Source organism: Nycticebus coucang, chromosome 13, assembly GCF_027406575.1.
Source record: "Nycticebus coucang isolate mNycCou1 chromosome 13, mNycCou1.pri, whole genome shotgun sequence".
Lineage (NCBI taxonomy): Eukaryota > Metazoa > Chordata > Mammalia > Primates > Lorisidae > Nycticebus > Nycticebus coucang.
The window spans coordinates 50,288,093-50,304,624 of NC_069792.1; the positions used below are offsets into that span (position 1 = coordinate 50,288,093).

The 16,532-nt window shown below is 49.4% G+C and overlaps 2 protein-coding genes across 2 annotated transcripts; both read right to left on the minus strand.

Annotated features, from left to right (window-relative positions):
- Positions 1 to 1,027: 1,027 nt before the first annotated feature.
- Positions 1,028 to 11,366, minus strand: LOC128563388 (ral-GDS-related protein-like). The gene is made up of 7 exons (XM_053558676.1): positions 10,541 to 11,366; positions 10,030 to 10,133; positions 9,439 to 9,508; positions 8,792 to 8,863; positions 8,273 to 8,347; positions 7,227 to 7,342; positions 1,028 to 1,130 (listed from the first exon to the last, which is right to left on the minus strand). Exons 1-7 carry the CDS (start codon positions 10,778 to 10,780, stop codon positions 1,028 to 1,030), a joined length of 780 nt encoding a protein of 259 aa, XP_053414651.1. The 5' UTR covers positions 10,781 to 11,366.
- Positions 11,367 to 11,379: 13 nt separating this feature from the next.
- Positions 11,380 to 15,983, minus strand: LOC128563389 (uncharacterized). Its single transcript, XM_053558677.1, has 5 exons — positions 15,969 to 15,983; positions 15,432 to 15,635; positions 13,354 to 13,544; positions 11,834 to 12,060; positions 11,380 to 11,711 (listed from the first exon to the last, which is right to left on the minus strand). Exons 1-5 carry the CDS (start codon positions 15,981 to 15,983, stop codon positions 11,380 to 11,382), a joined length of 969 nt encoding a protein of 322 aa, XP_053414652.1.
- Between the last annotated feature and the right edge of the window lie 549 nt (positions 15,984 to 16,532).

Sequence of the window (16,532 nt, forward strand, 5' to 3'; positions counted from 1 at the left end):
AGTATGTACTAGGAGCACTGCAAACACTAGATTATGAATACTATTTCATATCTGCACTATGAATGCATAAAAATAGGTTTTAATTATTTAAGTAAATAGCTAATGGTCTCTCATCCCAGGTAACTATCAGAACTTCTGAAAGTTTATACACATTTCAGTTGTGTCAGGTACTTAAAATCTGGAACCTGAGACTTGCCTTCTAACTAAGTATGAAAGGAGAGTGGGTACATGACATAAGTTCAAACTTAAACCTTACAGTTGGGCAATTTAAACAGAAATATCATGATGATTAACCATTATCAAAGAGGTAGGTAGAAACAATTTATTTCTAACATTTTAGGACAGTAAAATGTACAGGGTGGCCATAAAGTTCGTGCGTGAACTTTAAGCCATTATCTAGTTCTCTTACTTTCAATGATTTATTTGGAACCTCTCAATGGTATCTGTTCATCTTCTTCTGTAAGAATTCTTTAGAGTTACAATGCATTTGAAAAATCTTACCCTTTTCTTCTTATCTGATATGTGCAAATATTAATTTAATCATTCAAATAAATCTCTCTCATTTGGTCATTTTCTCAGGTTATTTTGTTTTAAACAAAAATCTTATAAAACGACTATTACTTACATTGTTATAAAGTTTATCAAACTCTGCATATCTCCTGAAGACAAACCATTCACTCCTGCCCACTGAGACCAGAACTTTATAAACCTGTGGAGATAAAAAGTAACATAATGAAACAAAATTCAATTGCAAAAAAATCCACTGTCTATTTAAATATGTGAAAATCTGTTTTCATATCCACGACACTGATATATATTGTGATTCTGTAAGATACATAAGCACGTCAACTAAAACACTTATTATATCTTGACAAAAGGTGATATTCTATTTTAGAAATGTTGCTGGGCATGGTGATTGCTGCCTATAATCCTAGCACTTTAGGAGTCTTGAGGCAGAAAAATCACTTGAGGCCAGGAGTTTGAGACCAGACTAGGCAACGGCCAGAACCCATCTCTATAAACAAAATCAGCCGGACAAGGTGGCAGACACTTGCAGTTCCGGGTCTTCAGAGGGGTGAGGCTGAGGACTGCTGAGGTCAGAAGCTACGACGATGCCACTGCCCTCCAAGCTGGGCGATAGAATAAGACCTTGTCTCCAAAAGTTGTGAAATATTTCTGTAATTTTCAAAGAATAACACTATGTTTGCTGTGAATTTTCTCTGAAAATTACAGAAATGTTTCTTTGTGCTCATTATTTAGAGCTATTAAATTCTATCATTTTATCATTCTTGCGTCATATTTTTCCCCAAGAATAAAATATTATAGATTCAATTGACGTCATTTTCCTCTCTTCTTCCTCAGCCATATATATATATATATATATATATATATATTTTTTTTTTTAGAGACAGATTCTCACTTTGTTGCCCATGGTAGAGTGCTGGCATCACAGCTCACAGCAACCTCCAGCTCTTGGGCTTAGACAATTCTCTTGCCTCACTCAGCCTCCTCAGTAGCTGGGACTACAGGTGCCCGCCACAATGCCCTGCTATTTTTTTGTTGCAGTTTGGCTGGGGCTGAGTTCGAACCCACCACCCTCGGTATATGGGGCCAGCGCCCTATTCACTGAGCCACAGGTGCCACCGCCTTAGCCATAGTTATTACTTTGAAATTATAAAGTATTTCAAAAGTGATGCCTGGCACACAGTAAACAATTATTAGTCCCCTTTCTTCCAGATCATCTTTTAAACATTATATTTCAAGCTAAAAACTTATCCTCAGGTTTCTTACTTCCATCTTACATGCATTTACTATTTTCATACATAATCTCACATAATCATATGAAGCCTATGAAGTAAGCAGAACATTGCAGCTTCCACTACACCTCTACTATACATGAGGAAATAACAGACCAAAAATTTATGTAACTTGCCTAAGTTCACAAATTAATAAAAAAACATAAAACTGAGACTAAAATCTAAAGCTAATTGTCTACCCACAAGAAACAGTATCAATTATAATATACAATCAACCCTCATAATTCATTCTACAGGTACTCTCAGAATAGAATTCAACATACCAACAGTAAGAAAAGAGTTTGGAGGACCAACGGTCTTGGACCATTTCTAAAGTGAAAATAATAAGAATCCAGCTATATGAGGAAAGACTAGATGATGCTGGCTTGAGTTACCAATCTTACTATTTTACAGTGATGATGAGGGGAAACATATGATTTGCTCTGGGGTTTATGATGCAACTTTCCACAGTCTATTGAACAAGTTAAAAGAAGAAATAAGATTTACTTCAGAAGACAGGCATACTAAAGTGTATAAACTATCTCTGCCCATGAAAGATAGGTAACCTATACTCACAAGTTCATATTTAGATAATATTGTGAGGAAAACATCTCTCTGATCCTATAGGTGATATTATACATGAATTCTGTAGTACTGTTTAAACTTTAAAATATGGTCACACTGGCTGGGTGCACTGGCTCACACCTGTAATTCTAGCAGTTTGAGAGCCCAAGGAAGGAGTATTACTTGAGGCCAGGAGTTTAAGATGAGCCTGGATGAACACAGTGAGACTTGGTCTCTACAAAAAATTTTAGAAATCAGCCATGCATGGTGGTGTGTGCCTAGCTACTTGGGGGACTGAAGTGGGAGGACGGCTTGAGCCCAGCAATCCTGCAGTGAGCTATGATGGTACCACTGCACTGAAGCATGGGTGACAGACAGAGACCTTGTCTGTGGATGAGGGGAGAAGGTTATATTAACAGCTCTCCCATAGTGAACGTGAAAAAGCCTAGAACGCAAAGCTATGTCCTTCTGTAAAAGAGGGGGAAAGGTCTCATCAAGAAAGTGAGGCAAACAAGGTACTGGTATCAGTCACCTGGGCAAGGAATGCATGCATCCGGGTGGATAGGAAGAGAGGGTAATGTGTAGGGGGATAATCTGGCCCTTTGGGTCTGAGCCAAGAGCGCAGCCAATCGTTTAGGAGAAGCTACTGGGTGAAAAATGTTAGAATAAATAGTAATGGCTCGGTGCCTGTAGCACAGTGGTTACAGGGCCAGCCACATACACTGAGGCTAGCAGGTTGGAACCCAGCCAGGGCCAACTGCAACAAAAAAATAGCTGGGCGTTGTGGCAGGCACCTGTAGTCCCAGCTACTGGGAGGCTAAGCAATAGCATCCTTTAAGCCCAGGAATTTGAAGTTGCTGTGAGCTATGATGCCACTGCACTCTACAGAGGGCAATATAGTGAGACTCTGTCTCAAAAAAAAAAAATAGAATAAGTAGTGAGATGATACTCCCCACATGGAAAGAATGCAAAGTGGGCTCAGCGCCTATGGCTCAAGCGGCTAAGGCGCCAGCCACATACACCTGAATCTAGCCCAGGTCCACCAAACAACAATGACGGCTGCAACCAAAAAATAGCTGGGCATTGTGGCAGATGCCTGTAATCCCAGCTACTTGGGAGGCGGAGGCAGGAGACTCGCTGGAGCCCAGGAGTTGGAGGTTGCTGTGAGCTGTGATGCAACTGCACTCTACCCAGGGTGACAGCTTGAGGCTCTGTCTCAAAAAAAAGAACATAAAAGTGGAGGGTAAAGGACCTAGCCAAGGTCCTAGTGAAGCCTAGGAAATAGGGTTGCTTTTAGAGTATAACCCGTATGCTTTAGCTTTTATTTTACATTAGTTGGGTCACACTAGGATAGGTGGTTAACACGATTATTATTGAGAAATATCACGAAGTGCCTTCTTCCTGCATAACGGTGCTCTCCTATCTGAGGATATGAAGACGTATCTATACTAAAGTACATGGATTTGACTTACAAGCAATTTATTTTAGTACTAATAAAATAATTCTCATTTCTAATTCTGGGAGTCTTGTCCATTGTTTGCTTTCTTTGGCGAACCATTTCACTTCCAGCCCATTGGCTCTTTGTAACTAAAATAACAATATGATTGTGATATTTCTCTCTTTGGCTAACCTTATGTGTGCATTCCTCTAGATATTGAAATTCATACAATTGCAATATTCCATAAAATAAAATAATTTCAAATTTCTTGTGTCCTGAGGTCTCTGTCATAGATTTCCTTACAGTGCGTTAGTTGAATCATCGATGAGAGAGGATTAGAGATCATTGATAGCCACTATTGTCAGAAATATTTACAAGAAGGAGCCTTTACAGTAACCTTACAGTTGGCACTTATGAAAACAGAGGGGTGAGAAAATGGCCATTACAAATGACTTTTTAAAAAACAGAGGAAAGGAGCAAGTGAAATATTTTCTAAAAAACCTTATATGCAATGATGCTTCTAAAAAGTTATGTGTGTGTTGAATGTTGTCTTAGGAACTCTTTATCTTCCATTCTTGCTGATTCCTGTGAGGGATGTTGTATAATTCACTGAATAAAAAACAAAACAAAACGAAACTGATGTTACTGTAGTGGGTTTGAAATGCTCAATGCACCCAGTATACAACCTTAAAGTTAAGCTCCCTTTTCACAGCAACCACTGTATAGCTCCTCAAGCGTCTTTGGACCCAACTGCATGTACACACTGAGGCCCCCTCGTCTTTGATGCACCATTTAGAAGTTTTGTTGGTTACATAGGCACAAACTTGTGGGGTTTTTTTCCTTCATTTGAAAACTCAGCGATAATTTTGCTGCAAGAGGTGAGCGGCAGTGCCCCCTAGGAAAGCACTAGTGGGATTCCGATTATTTCACAAGGTAAAGCAGGGGTGGTACCTGTAGCCACGAGGTCAACTAAACTGAAAGATTGCATAGGCTTTGACATGGCCATAAGTTCTGGAGCAGCCGCTAAGCTGTGCTAGGGAAGAGGTTGGCAAGTGAAAAGAATGCATGGGGTGGTGCACTGAGGATGGCACACGTCTGTAGGTTTTCTTGTTTTTTAGACAGTCTCACATGGTTGCCCCAGGCTACAGTGCTCTGGTGTCAGAGCTGACAGCAACCCCTAACTCCTGGGCTTCAATGATCTGATCCCCTTGCCTCAGCCTCCCCAATAGCTGTGACTACAGGTACCTACCATTTGCCCATCTAATTTTTCTATTTTTCATAGAGACAAGGTCTCCATCTTGCTCAGACTGGTCTCCACCTCCCCAGCTCAGGCAATCCACCCACCTCAGCCTCCCAGCATGCTAGGATGACAACCATGAGCTATTGTGCCCAGCCAAATCTTTGTCTCACCTGAAGCCTCTCACTTTTTTATTTTTATTTCTTTCTTTATTTATTTCTTGCAGTTTTTAGCCAGGCCCTGGTTCGAAGCTGCCATACCCATTATGTGGGGCCAGCACCCTACTCCTTGAGCCAAAAAAGCCTCTCCCATTTTTAAAGAATCTATTCTTATGCCTCTCTGAGCTTAAAAATAGGACTCATATTTTTAAAACAACATTACTACTTAACAACCACAAATTTTAAATGAGAACTGCTTGTATGACCGTATGTAATTATAAGGGTGACACAATGTGCCAACCGCATTATAAAGCACTTTACAAATATAAACCCTTTTAATGCCCACAGCAATTTTATTAACACAATCTTCATTTCATAGTGAAGGCAAAGGAGCCATTGCTTAAATAATATTCCCGAGGACTCACAAAGAGTAAGTAACAGAGCTGGGCGAGAATCCGGAGAGTCTGGTGCTAGAATCCCGCCTTACCATTACCTTCCATTACACATTTCAGAAAAAACTAGAAGGAAGAAATAGAACAAACCACGGGAGTATGTACTCTCCTCCAACACTACCATGAACAAGGAGACTAAGACCTTCTTTAGAGAATCTAAAATTTTTTTTATCAAAAGTGAAGTTTCTCCAACCCACATTCCCTCAAATTGTGGTGATGAGGAATTAAAATCATTAGTACTCTAAAGTCAAATGATAACAGAAGATGCTTCAAACACATGGAGGAGCTAGTGAGAAACACCAGGTAGTGTAAATTTAGGGTAGTGCGGCTGCTAGCAAACTAATCAATAGGAGTAGAAAAAAAAATACTACTAGTCTAATCCAGACCATCTGAGCCACGATAGTGTAGGATGGTCCTCTGGTCCAGAAAATGTGGCTTGGGCAGCACCAAGTAAGCTGTTATTGATGGTCATCTCCTCCATGTCTATTGTTGTATGACAACTGAAGTCTAAAAAAGACATGTGTGCTGGCATTTTCATCACCCTTCAGGCCGTCTGCGTCTCCAGAGTGGAGTCGGCAGGACAAACTCTACCACCATAGAGAAACCTGTGTGCACCCCTTTTGCCAGCCACCCTTTTCAGCTGGACCAACCTCTCCTCTTCCTCCCCCTGCTCAGCCAGCATGAGTGGAGAATGAGGATGAAGACCTTTGTGGTGAAACACATCCACCTTTAGTAGTAAAGATCAAGTTGTGTTTTGTCCGGTGTTGGTATCAGGGTGAAACTGGTGGCGCGAAGTCAGTTTGGAAGTGTGCTAAATCCATGCCACAAAGTGTAGAAGAAAAAAAAGAATTAGGAAGCCTTTTGAAAGCAGATACGAGACAATCCTCCAGATGTCATTCATGAGGTGGTCTTTGCAGAAACTCTATACAGGAGAGATGGAGCTCCACACAGCTACCTTGAGTTCACATAGATAAGCGACAGCCTCAGATCATGAAGAGTTTCATGTGTGTGGCATCCATGCGTTTACAGAGCACACTCTCTAAATTATACAGACTAGCCACGAAAGCTATAGAGAAAAATCATGAAGAAAACTGATAACAATATGGAACATACATTTATTTAAGTAAAAGCCAGGGATGAGGAGCAAGGAATAAGGGATATAGATAACAGGAAAAGGGAGTGTCAGGGCGGAGTAAATGAACAGGTTTCCAGGGGGGTGTAAGGGAGTGGCAGGGGAGAATAAATAAAAGTAGCTCAAATGTGGACACAGTCCCAGGACAGGTCTCCTTGGTCTTGATGTTGTTTTGGCCTATTCAAATGGTGGCTCCAGCTCCCAGGAGAAGTTGTGGCTGCAGGACAGAGAGGCAGCTATGAGGCCACCAGGAACAAAATTCAGGTCCCCCGCCCAGGGTCTGCCTGGCAGGCTTGGACACCCGGCGCTCAGCAGTCACCATGCCCCAGGGACTGTTGGTGACCAGGGAACCACGGCCACAGGCTCTTTGCAGCTGGCCACCAGACAGAGTCCTGAGCAGGGATGCACAAAGGTCCCCCTACCCTCCGCCAACCTTTGCAGGCACTCACATATTGTCCAGTGGCTTCATGGTTTGGAGCCAGGACTGAAAGTCTCTGTCCGGTTGAAAACAGAAATTATTGGCAGTCACCTGCAGCAACTGCAGCTGCTGGACGATCTTGAAGGCCTGGAGCCAGAGAGAAGGATGACTAGGCCGGGGGGAAGATTCTGAAGGGGCCATGTTGGGGAGGGCAAGGGGCCGATCTCTGGCGCCTTTCTCTGGAGTGGTTCCCTTCTCCCCTCCCATCCTCTGAAGGCCCAGTCTGTCCTCAGAGTTGGATATCAACTGCCTTTCTCCAGGAGTTGGTTTTCATTCCCATCCTGCACGTTTCATGGGGTGGACTGCCCCTTCCCTGTACGTCAAACCCTCCCAGGAAATCTACGATGTGGAGGATGCAGCCAGGGAATGTCCTCCCAGGGCAGTCTCTGACTTCCACATGTTGTGCTTCCCCAGAGAGAGGCCCCCAGTTGCCCACCTTCCCCTTTTTGTTATGGTGAGCACATTTCCGTGCAAGGCACAGCCAATGCCCGGGAGAAAGGTCCCCCATCCATGACTCCCCCCTCCTTGGGCTCCCTTGCTGCGTGTCATCCAGACTCACCGGCCAGGGGACCTGCACAGAAGGCACTTGCACCCACATCACGCTGTGGGTTGTGATGAAGGGGGCGTGGGGGCTGACGTTCAGGGGCCCTGTGACCCAACACTTCCTCATGACAAGTAGGGGCACACAAAATCTCCTTGCACACAAAGAGAGTTTGGAGCCACATGGGAGCTGCCTGAGTGTGGAGAGGCCAATTTCAACTCCTCCCATGGGCAGCACCTGAGGGAGAGGCTGAGTCCAGCTCAGCCAGACACTCGGGCAGCTCAGCAGTCACGCAGCTCTGCAGCTTCTGCCTCGGGAGCAGGGACTGGAGGCTGACGTCGGGCCTGATACCCCAGCTCACAGGGCTGCCTGGGAGCAGTTTTGCTGAGTGCTGAGTTCTCAGGGCTCCATCCAGGAATGTCTCCCCCCAGCCTTAGGATTCTGGTCCCCAGTGTGCCAGCCCTAGGCTCACTCACAGCCACATTATTCTGCGTCCACTTCTGCAGCAGAGTTAGGTCATCGACGAAGATTCCAAGAAAGGGAATGACGCCCTGTGTCATTGGGGTGGGAGTGGTGATGAGCACCCACCTGCAGGTGGCCTTCCCAGTTCTGTTGTCCGGAATCTCATACCCCACCCCGGTCTCCTACACCCCTCCTCAAGATTTCTGACTTGGAGCAGCCAGACACCTTCAGCTTCCTCCTTCAATTCTATCCCTCTCCTCCCCCAGCTGCACCCATGGTCACCTACAGCCCTGGGATGTTCACAGGTCACAATGTCTTGTGGTCCCGGACCCCACCCTTCCCGTAGGGCATGCTGAGCCCAGCTCTTCCAGGCCTTTGTCCTGATCCCTCTGCTGAGGGCATTTCAGGCACCAGCTACAGGAAGGAGGGCCTAGGAGGAGGCCCTTGCTCTCCTGATGGGGAGACTCCAGCTGGGGGGGAGGCCCTGCCCTCCGTCCCAGTGGCCCTCCCCACCCACACCAGAGGAGGCTCACCTTCCGTCTCTGCTGCCTCATCTGGGCTCTCTGAGGGTTTTTTTCCCGGCGGGCCAGCTTGGAGATCCCCAGCTGCCAGGGTCAGGACAAGGTCAGTGAGACTATCTTGCCCTCACTCAGCTACTCCCAGGACCCTGACCTCGCACTGTGGACACCTGGCCACAGTCAGCTGGTGAGGTGCTACAGTCACTCAGTGAGCTCTGGTTCTAGACCCAGCCCTGTGTCCTACACCCACTTTCTGTGTTACTGGGGCATGCAGCTCAGCCCCTCGTTTGTCTGGAGACCCTGCCCCAGCTGCCCACACCACACACCAGTAATAGAGGCCTGGCTTTCTGGAAAATTTCTGGCTGGTTTCAGGAAAGAAAGAAGCCACCACCACCACCACCACGACATTTCCCCATCACCTGGTGGAAGCTCCATAACCAGAGGGACCAATGCAAGAGCCAGAGCCCTGCTAATTATCCAGCTCGTCCCTGATGAACAGCCAGGAAAACCCCTTCTCTCTTCTGAACAGGACTGGCGACTGGTACTTTTCAGGTAAACGTTGAGTTAGAAAATTAACCAAAAATCACCCGGCCCGGTACCCTTTCCAAATTCCCCTCTCCCTTCCCTCTAAACATTTGCCCCCAGCCCCAGCCCCCCTGTACCTTTATCAGCTTCTCCCGGGTCATCCTGTCATCGCGTGTGCACAGTTCTTTATATGCTCTGGCGCTTTCCCTTTGTAGAGGGGAAAGAAAGTCGGATAACTCGGGGAGTAGCGGGGAGGAGGGCGAGTTCACATTCCTTGAACTGGGAATGAAAAGGATCCAAACTGGCAGGATTTGTGTTTCCTCTGGGCTCCTGATTCCCAGAGGCTCCACAGGACTGGGGCGGGCGCTGACCTGCTGTTCATCTGGCCCAGCCCAATGTCAACTGGGCAGCTCAGTTTCTCAGTTTAGATGTGCTGTGCGCTAGACATGGGAATATCTCCAATGTGGCAAAGACCCGTGCCCCACGGTGAAGAAAACTTGGTGCTGAGTTAGACATTCGGTGCTAACACCCAGTGGACTGAGAGACCCTGGCAGGCCACCCATTCCTGCCTCCGGAGGTGCTGGGCTCCCCTCCCCTCCCAGTGCAGTGAGGGAGCATGGCAGACCCGGGAGAGGTGCTGGGCTCCCCTCCCCTCCCAGTGCAGTGAGGGAGCATGGCAGACCTGGGAGAGGTGCTGGGTGCAGCTCAGGAGACACACGCCCACCCACCTGGATACTGCTCTCCAGGTTTCCTGGAGACTATGGATGGGCGCAGCCTTCAGGGCTGTGACTATGCCATGCAAAGATGAGTAGTTGCTCAACTTATTACACTCCTGGGGAGGGAAGAGGATGCACCGTGAGGTGGGGAGTTGGAGCCCCACTGCCCCAGCTGTGCCCCCTGTGCTGACCTTTCCTCTGTGGGGAGGCAGAGGCCCAGGGAGGCACAGGAGAGCAGTCTGGGTCCCAGTGAGTTTCACACTCTGGGAGGACAATTACAGTTCAACCCAAGGTAGGTGTCCAGGCGCAAAGAGCGCACCAACACTGGGCATGGAAGTCAAGGTCAGTGTGCCCCTGACAGGAACGGGGCTGGGGGCTGTTCAGGGGCTTGGACTCTGTTCAGCAAATTTGACATCGGACAGAGGAGAGAACGAGTGTCCTAGGGCCTCCCATGCTTTACCGGGGCCACCTGGATCCAGAGCCCCAGCACCCTGGCCCTGTCTCGGGCCCTCCCACGGCTTACCCTGGCCACCTGTATCCAAAGCTCCAGCACCCTGGCCCTGTCCTGGGCTTTCATGGTGCCGGTCTCCAAGCACGTGCTTATCACAAAATACACCACAGTATCGAAGTGAATGAGGGCAGCGCCGACTGTGGGTGCCACCAGCGCTATGTGCATCCCCTCCAGCTCAATCAAAAAGGTGTCCAGGCACTCCCACGGCAGCAGCTTCTTAAATTGCTCCTGGGGAGGAAGAAAGATCCACATGGGCACCGCCCAGGGCAGCTCTGAGTCTAAAGTCACCCCTTGACTCAGGCAGGTGACCAGATTCTCAGCTTTGACATTGGCTCTCCCAGAGTAGTCGGAGCCCCGGGTTTCATTCCCCTTTCACGGAGGGCGCGAAACGCATAGAGCCGGGCAAGGAGAGAACAGCACGTGGTGTTTCCCCCAGGCCGGCCTCCCGGAGCCCACACTCTGCAACATGCTCAGCCCGGCCCTTCCTGAGGCCACCTGTGTGCCAGGCCTTCTTTCTATTGAGACGCACGTGGCTTGTGGCAGCCACCTCCAGGGTCTCAGTGCAGGTTTCTGGTCTGAAATGCAGTCTGTGCCAGATGTGTAGTAATTGCTGAGGCTGGTGAGGCCTCCCGGGCGGGGGGCTTAGCAGCCGGGGGGGCATGCTCAGTGGGCCACCCCTGCATCTAGTGGGCCAGGCCTCCACCCTGTGCTCTGTCCCCTCCCATGGGATGTGCCCAGCAGATGTGTGTAGCTGCCACAGACACAGGGACCGTAAATACAGAAAGAAACTCGAACAGCTGGCCTGGCTCATAAGCCGTGCAGCAGGGTGGGACCAGATCGCTGGCCTCTGGTCAGGGAAGGGGTTTGAGCAGCTGCTCACCCACTTGTTTCCCTGTGTACGCCAGGATGCTAGACGGCCCCGCCCTGTGCAGCATTTCTTCAGGCACAGTCCTGGGCTGGCTGAGGCCTACGATTGCCTTTGGTTGTGCCTTTCCAGTTTTCACTGGCTTTCCAGATGGCTCTGTCCAGGGTGCTGCCCTTGACCCTGGCCCTGGAGCTGGCTCGATATATATTGGGAGATCCAGGGATGCAGGCACCCCTGGCTCCAGAGCAGGCCTCTGCTCGCCCAGATCTGCTGGCGGTGGCGCTGGTTCTATGGCCGGCACTGGGAGTGCCTGTTGTTCTGGAGATTGAGCAGGAGATGGAAAAGGAGATAAAGTCAGCCGCATCTGTCACTGCCTACTGGGTTATCCAAACACACCATTACCTCCCCATGACAAAGAGAATTTCAGCCCTAAACTCTACCTTTCTGAAGCTGGTAAACTGCGGCCATCCCACCCTCTGGGTTTGTGCCAATGGGCCTGAATTGGTACAGCCAGGCAAGGGTGATGGTGGCTTGATGCCTCAGGTATGATGTGGACACGGTGACCTGTATGTCAGCCACCTCAAACCTGAGCCTTGGACTGCTCACATACTGGTCGCAGACCACAGGGCATCCATCTGGCCAGGAGACGTAGATGGAAGAGGTGCTTCTGGGGATGACAAGCGGAACCTGAGTCAGAGGCCTGGCTTTTCCTCTGACACCCTTCCCAGGACAGTCCTGTGTATTTATGTGTCCCTGGGCCTGCTCCTCCAGTCTAGAGGACAGGCTGAACTCCACTGGCTGTCTCTGCTGCCCTGGTAGGGACAGAACTGGTCATGGATCAGGATTGGACACACTATTGTGGGCCTCGCCCTCCCCCTGCCATTGTCACCGCAGATCAACCGCAAGGACCTCTGCACCCCTGGCTCCTCAGGGCTGTGACTGGAGGCCGGAGGGTCAGCAGGGTGCTCATCATCACACCAGTCTGGGCTCCTGCTGCTGTGGTCGGGGAGGGGGTGTGGGCTGGAGGAGACAGGCAGAGCTGGGAAGGTACTTGTGCTAAGGATGGGCCTCAGGGGCAGTTCTGAGCCCCGCTTCTCCTCTCTGCAGGGACCTGCCACTCCTCCACAACTCTAACCGACTTATTTCTTCCCTGAAATCCCCTGACCTTAGCCCTCTCATGAGCATCCTCAAGTGGCTTAGACCCAGGTTCTGTTTTGTCTCCCCAGCCACAGTCCACAGAGCCCCATACTCTGAATGGAAAAGGAGTTCTTTCCTTGGACCACAAAGCATGCCTTTTGAGTTACTCGTGCGGATCGTGATGGAAAAATCCCAGAATCTGGGATCTTTCTCTGTGCATAGAAGATGCTGGGTGGTCCTCCAGGAGGAGGACGTTACCTCCTCGTGTCTGCTCTGACTTCCTGCCTCCCTGCACAGAACTGCAGCCCCAAGATTGTCATCTTCTTTGTTCATTAAAATAAGTTTCTAGCACATGCCTGCACAAGCAGCTGGTTACTGAATGACTCCGAAAGAACCTTGGCAGATATCTAAGTGGTTCTCGGGACTCTTTCCCCTCCCCAGGAAACCCCGTTCTCTCAAGGACAGGGGCAAGGTGGAAGGAAACTCAAACCTCTGCGAGTGGGACCAGGTTTGCCCTCTCTGTGCTTTTCCCACAAAGGGACACAGACGTATGGGCTACTGAGGTGTGAGGCAGAGGGCGCCTTCTGTGAGGAGACAGACGGTAAATGTGAACAGCCACAGCAGCCCCGACGCCTCTCCACAGAGCCAGCAGCGAGGGACCCACCTGCCACCTCTTATTCTATTTATTTTGCTCCAAAACCTCATAAATGTAATCCTCTGACCACTCCACTTTTCAGAGGAGTGAAGCGAGGCTCAGGGGAACTGAATGACACCCACAGACCTAGTTGGCAGGTGGGGGCAGCACTGTGCCTTGGCCACTCACCTCCTGACCAGTTTCTCTAGGAAGCATGCCATGGTGTTGATGTCGTGGTAGGAGCCCTGGGAGGTCATGGAGCAGATGGTTTGTGCCGAAAGAACTGGCACCAGGGAGCTCACCAGCATGTCCCAGGTGGCTGGCTGGGAGGTCCTCATCACTTGCAGCTCCGTAAAGCAGACGGCCGACTCATTTCCATACTAGCGGGGAGAAAGAGGGTCACACAGTCAGTGACCCTGACCCTCCAGAGAATGGGGTCTGATGCTCAATGCAGGAAGCTCCAGCCCTTCAGAGACTTGTGCCTTTAGAAGTCATGGGTGTCCCCAATTCTACACTTAGGACGTAAAATGTGAAGTGCACAAAGAGCTGCATGAAACCCTTGATACCCTGCAGGCTGCTTCAGGGGGCTTATTAGGCAGAAAAAGAATGCCCCTGCTCAGACACCCTGTATGAAGAGCCCTGTGCCCGTGAGTCCCCAAATGACCCTCACTGTGCCAATGAGAAAATTCAGGCTCTGGGATGTCACCTGGCTGTCACACGCACATGGGTTAGAGCTGTGGCCCTCCCAGGGAGGGCTGCATGAATTTTCCCCTAAGCTTGCAGCAGTTCAGCCCGCTCTTACTCAGGGAGAGGGTCTTGGCCCAGCCTGTTTCCCCCCTCTCTGTGGAGACCATGCACAGGGCCATGCGTCCTAGAACAGGATTCTCCACTGAGAACCGCGCAAGTGTCTGTCTTTGTTACTTTAAAAGAAGTCTTGAGAGACAGCCTGAGCAACTCTCGGCTTGGCATAGGGGTAAATGCAGTGAGACCCCAGGGTGGAAGAAAGCTTGTTACAAGTCCACAGGGCTGAGGAGGTGACTCAGCGGGGAGAAATCTCAAATAGGTATGCAGAAATGTATAGGTAAGACTGAAATATGACTCCCAGGTGTCAGTTGCAAAACTGGAAATGGAAGCAATGATGTGATTGCATTTCCTACCAAACCTACATTGGAAAACACTTAAAACAATATTAAAACCAGGGAGGCTGGCTGCAGAGCAGCAGTGACATTCAAAGACCACTGCTAACCAGTCCGTGCCCCAGGAAGTCTGGAGGTTATACTGAACAGTTGCCAAGCACTCCCTTCCTGGGAGCCCACCTGAGCACATGTCATGGGCCGAAATTCATAACTTCATGTCTGATGTCCCCAGAACATGACGGCATTAGGACAAAAGGTCCTTGTAGTTACATGTCTCTAATAACATATGACTGGTGTCCTTATAAGAAGAAGTGCTAAGGACACAGACAGGCATGACAGAGGACCTCTCTGTGAATGCGGAGATGAAACGTGACCACAGAAGCTGAGGAGAGAGGCCTCTGAGAGACCTCCCCAGCCGGCAGCGTCATATGGGACTTCCAGCCTCCAAAACTGAGAGGAAGTCAATTTCTATTGAAGGAGCCCTTCAGCCTTGGGGCTAAGTTCAGCCAGCTCCCCGAACTGTCCCAGCCAATTGGGACACAGCAGGTTCCCTGCAGCATGGCTGACTGAGAAATAGGACTGTGTCCAGTCAGGCTCCGCGGGTATTGAAAGGTTGGGCAGCAGTGGGAAACGGCCTCCTTGAGGGAAAATGGCCAAGACCGGAGGGCAGAGCACCTGCCTGGTGGGGCTACAAGGATCTGTTCCCGAGTTGTCACTTTGCAGACAAGAGCAGGCAGCAGCATTGTCTTCTTCTGTATGTGACCCCTCCCATTTTGTTTAGACCCCCTGGTTTAGTGTTGGCTGTTAGTGTTGGAGAGGCCTGGCTGGGAAGGGAACTGCCTGCCTATTCCGGGAGACCCCCTGGGCCATATTAAAGCTGTGAGAGCAGCAACCACATGGGGAACTATCCCTGGACTAGTGTAAAGTGAAAACTATAGGAAGCATTTTCTCTGACATCCCCACAACTACGTGAGTAGTGAACGTGCCTCTTACCAAGTTGCCACTGGGGAGACACAAGGCCGGAATATTTAGGGAGTGGATTGTGGGTCACTCAAGGTGTAAAACTGCCAAGGACAGAGCCCGCGGCATCCCTCTTTGGGTCTGTGGAGACCCCTTTGCGCCCATTCTCACCCCAGTCTGGCGCTGGCCACGGTCAGTGGCTTGGTGCACCAGTTCTTTATCCAAAGACAGAGATTGTGCGGACTCCTCCAGCGTCTCCTGCTGGATTACCTCCAGGGAGTTCTGGAAAGAGAGGCCCCGACGTCGGGCTGAGAGCCTTCGATGGCAGACAGGTGTTCTCCTCAAGGAAATCACCAATCGAGACTCATCTCTATTCTAGCATGGACAAAGAGAGACATAGTCAGTGAACCTGACCCTCCAGAGAATGGGCTCTGATCCTCAATGCAGGCAGCTCCAGCCCTCCAGAGACTCGTGCCCTTAGAAGTCATGGGTGTCCACGATTCTACACTTTTCAACTAAAAAGTGATGGGCACAAAGAGCTGCATGACACCACTGACACCTTCCAGGCTGCTTCAGGGAGGTTGTTAGGCAGAACAACAATGCCCTGCTCACACACCATGGATGAGGAGCACTGTGCAGTGAGTCCCCAAATGGCCCTCACTGTGCAAATGAGAAAACTCAGGCTCTGGGATGTCACCTGGCTGTCACCAGCATGTGGGACATGGCTGCGGCCCTCCCAGGGAGGCCTCCATGAATTTCCCTCTAAGCTCACAGAGACTCAGCCTGCTCTCACTTGGGGAGAGTGTCTTGGGCCAACCTGTTTTCCCCCTCTCTGTAGAGACCATTCCCGGGACCAGACGTCCCAGGAGAAAGCTCTCTACTGAGAAAAGCGCCAGTGCCTGTCTTTGTTACATTGAACGGATTCCTGAGAAACAGCCTCAGCAACTCTGGGCCTGGCATAGGGGCAAATTCTATGAAACCCCAGGGTGGAAGAAAGCTTGTTACAGGGCCACAGGGCTGAGCAGGTGACTCAGGGGAGAGAAATCCCAAATAGGTATGAAGACACTGAAATGTGACTCCCAGGTGTCAATCACAAAACTGGAAATGACAGCAATGATGTGATTGCATTTCCCACCAAACCTACATTGGAAAACACTTAAAACAACATTAACACCAGGGAGGCTGGCTACAGAGCAGTGTGACATTCAAAGACCACTGGTAACCTGTCCGTGCCACAGCAAGTCTGGAAATTATACTGAACGCGGCCAATAC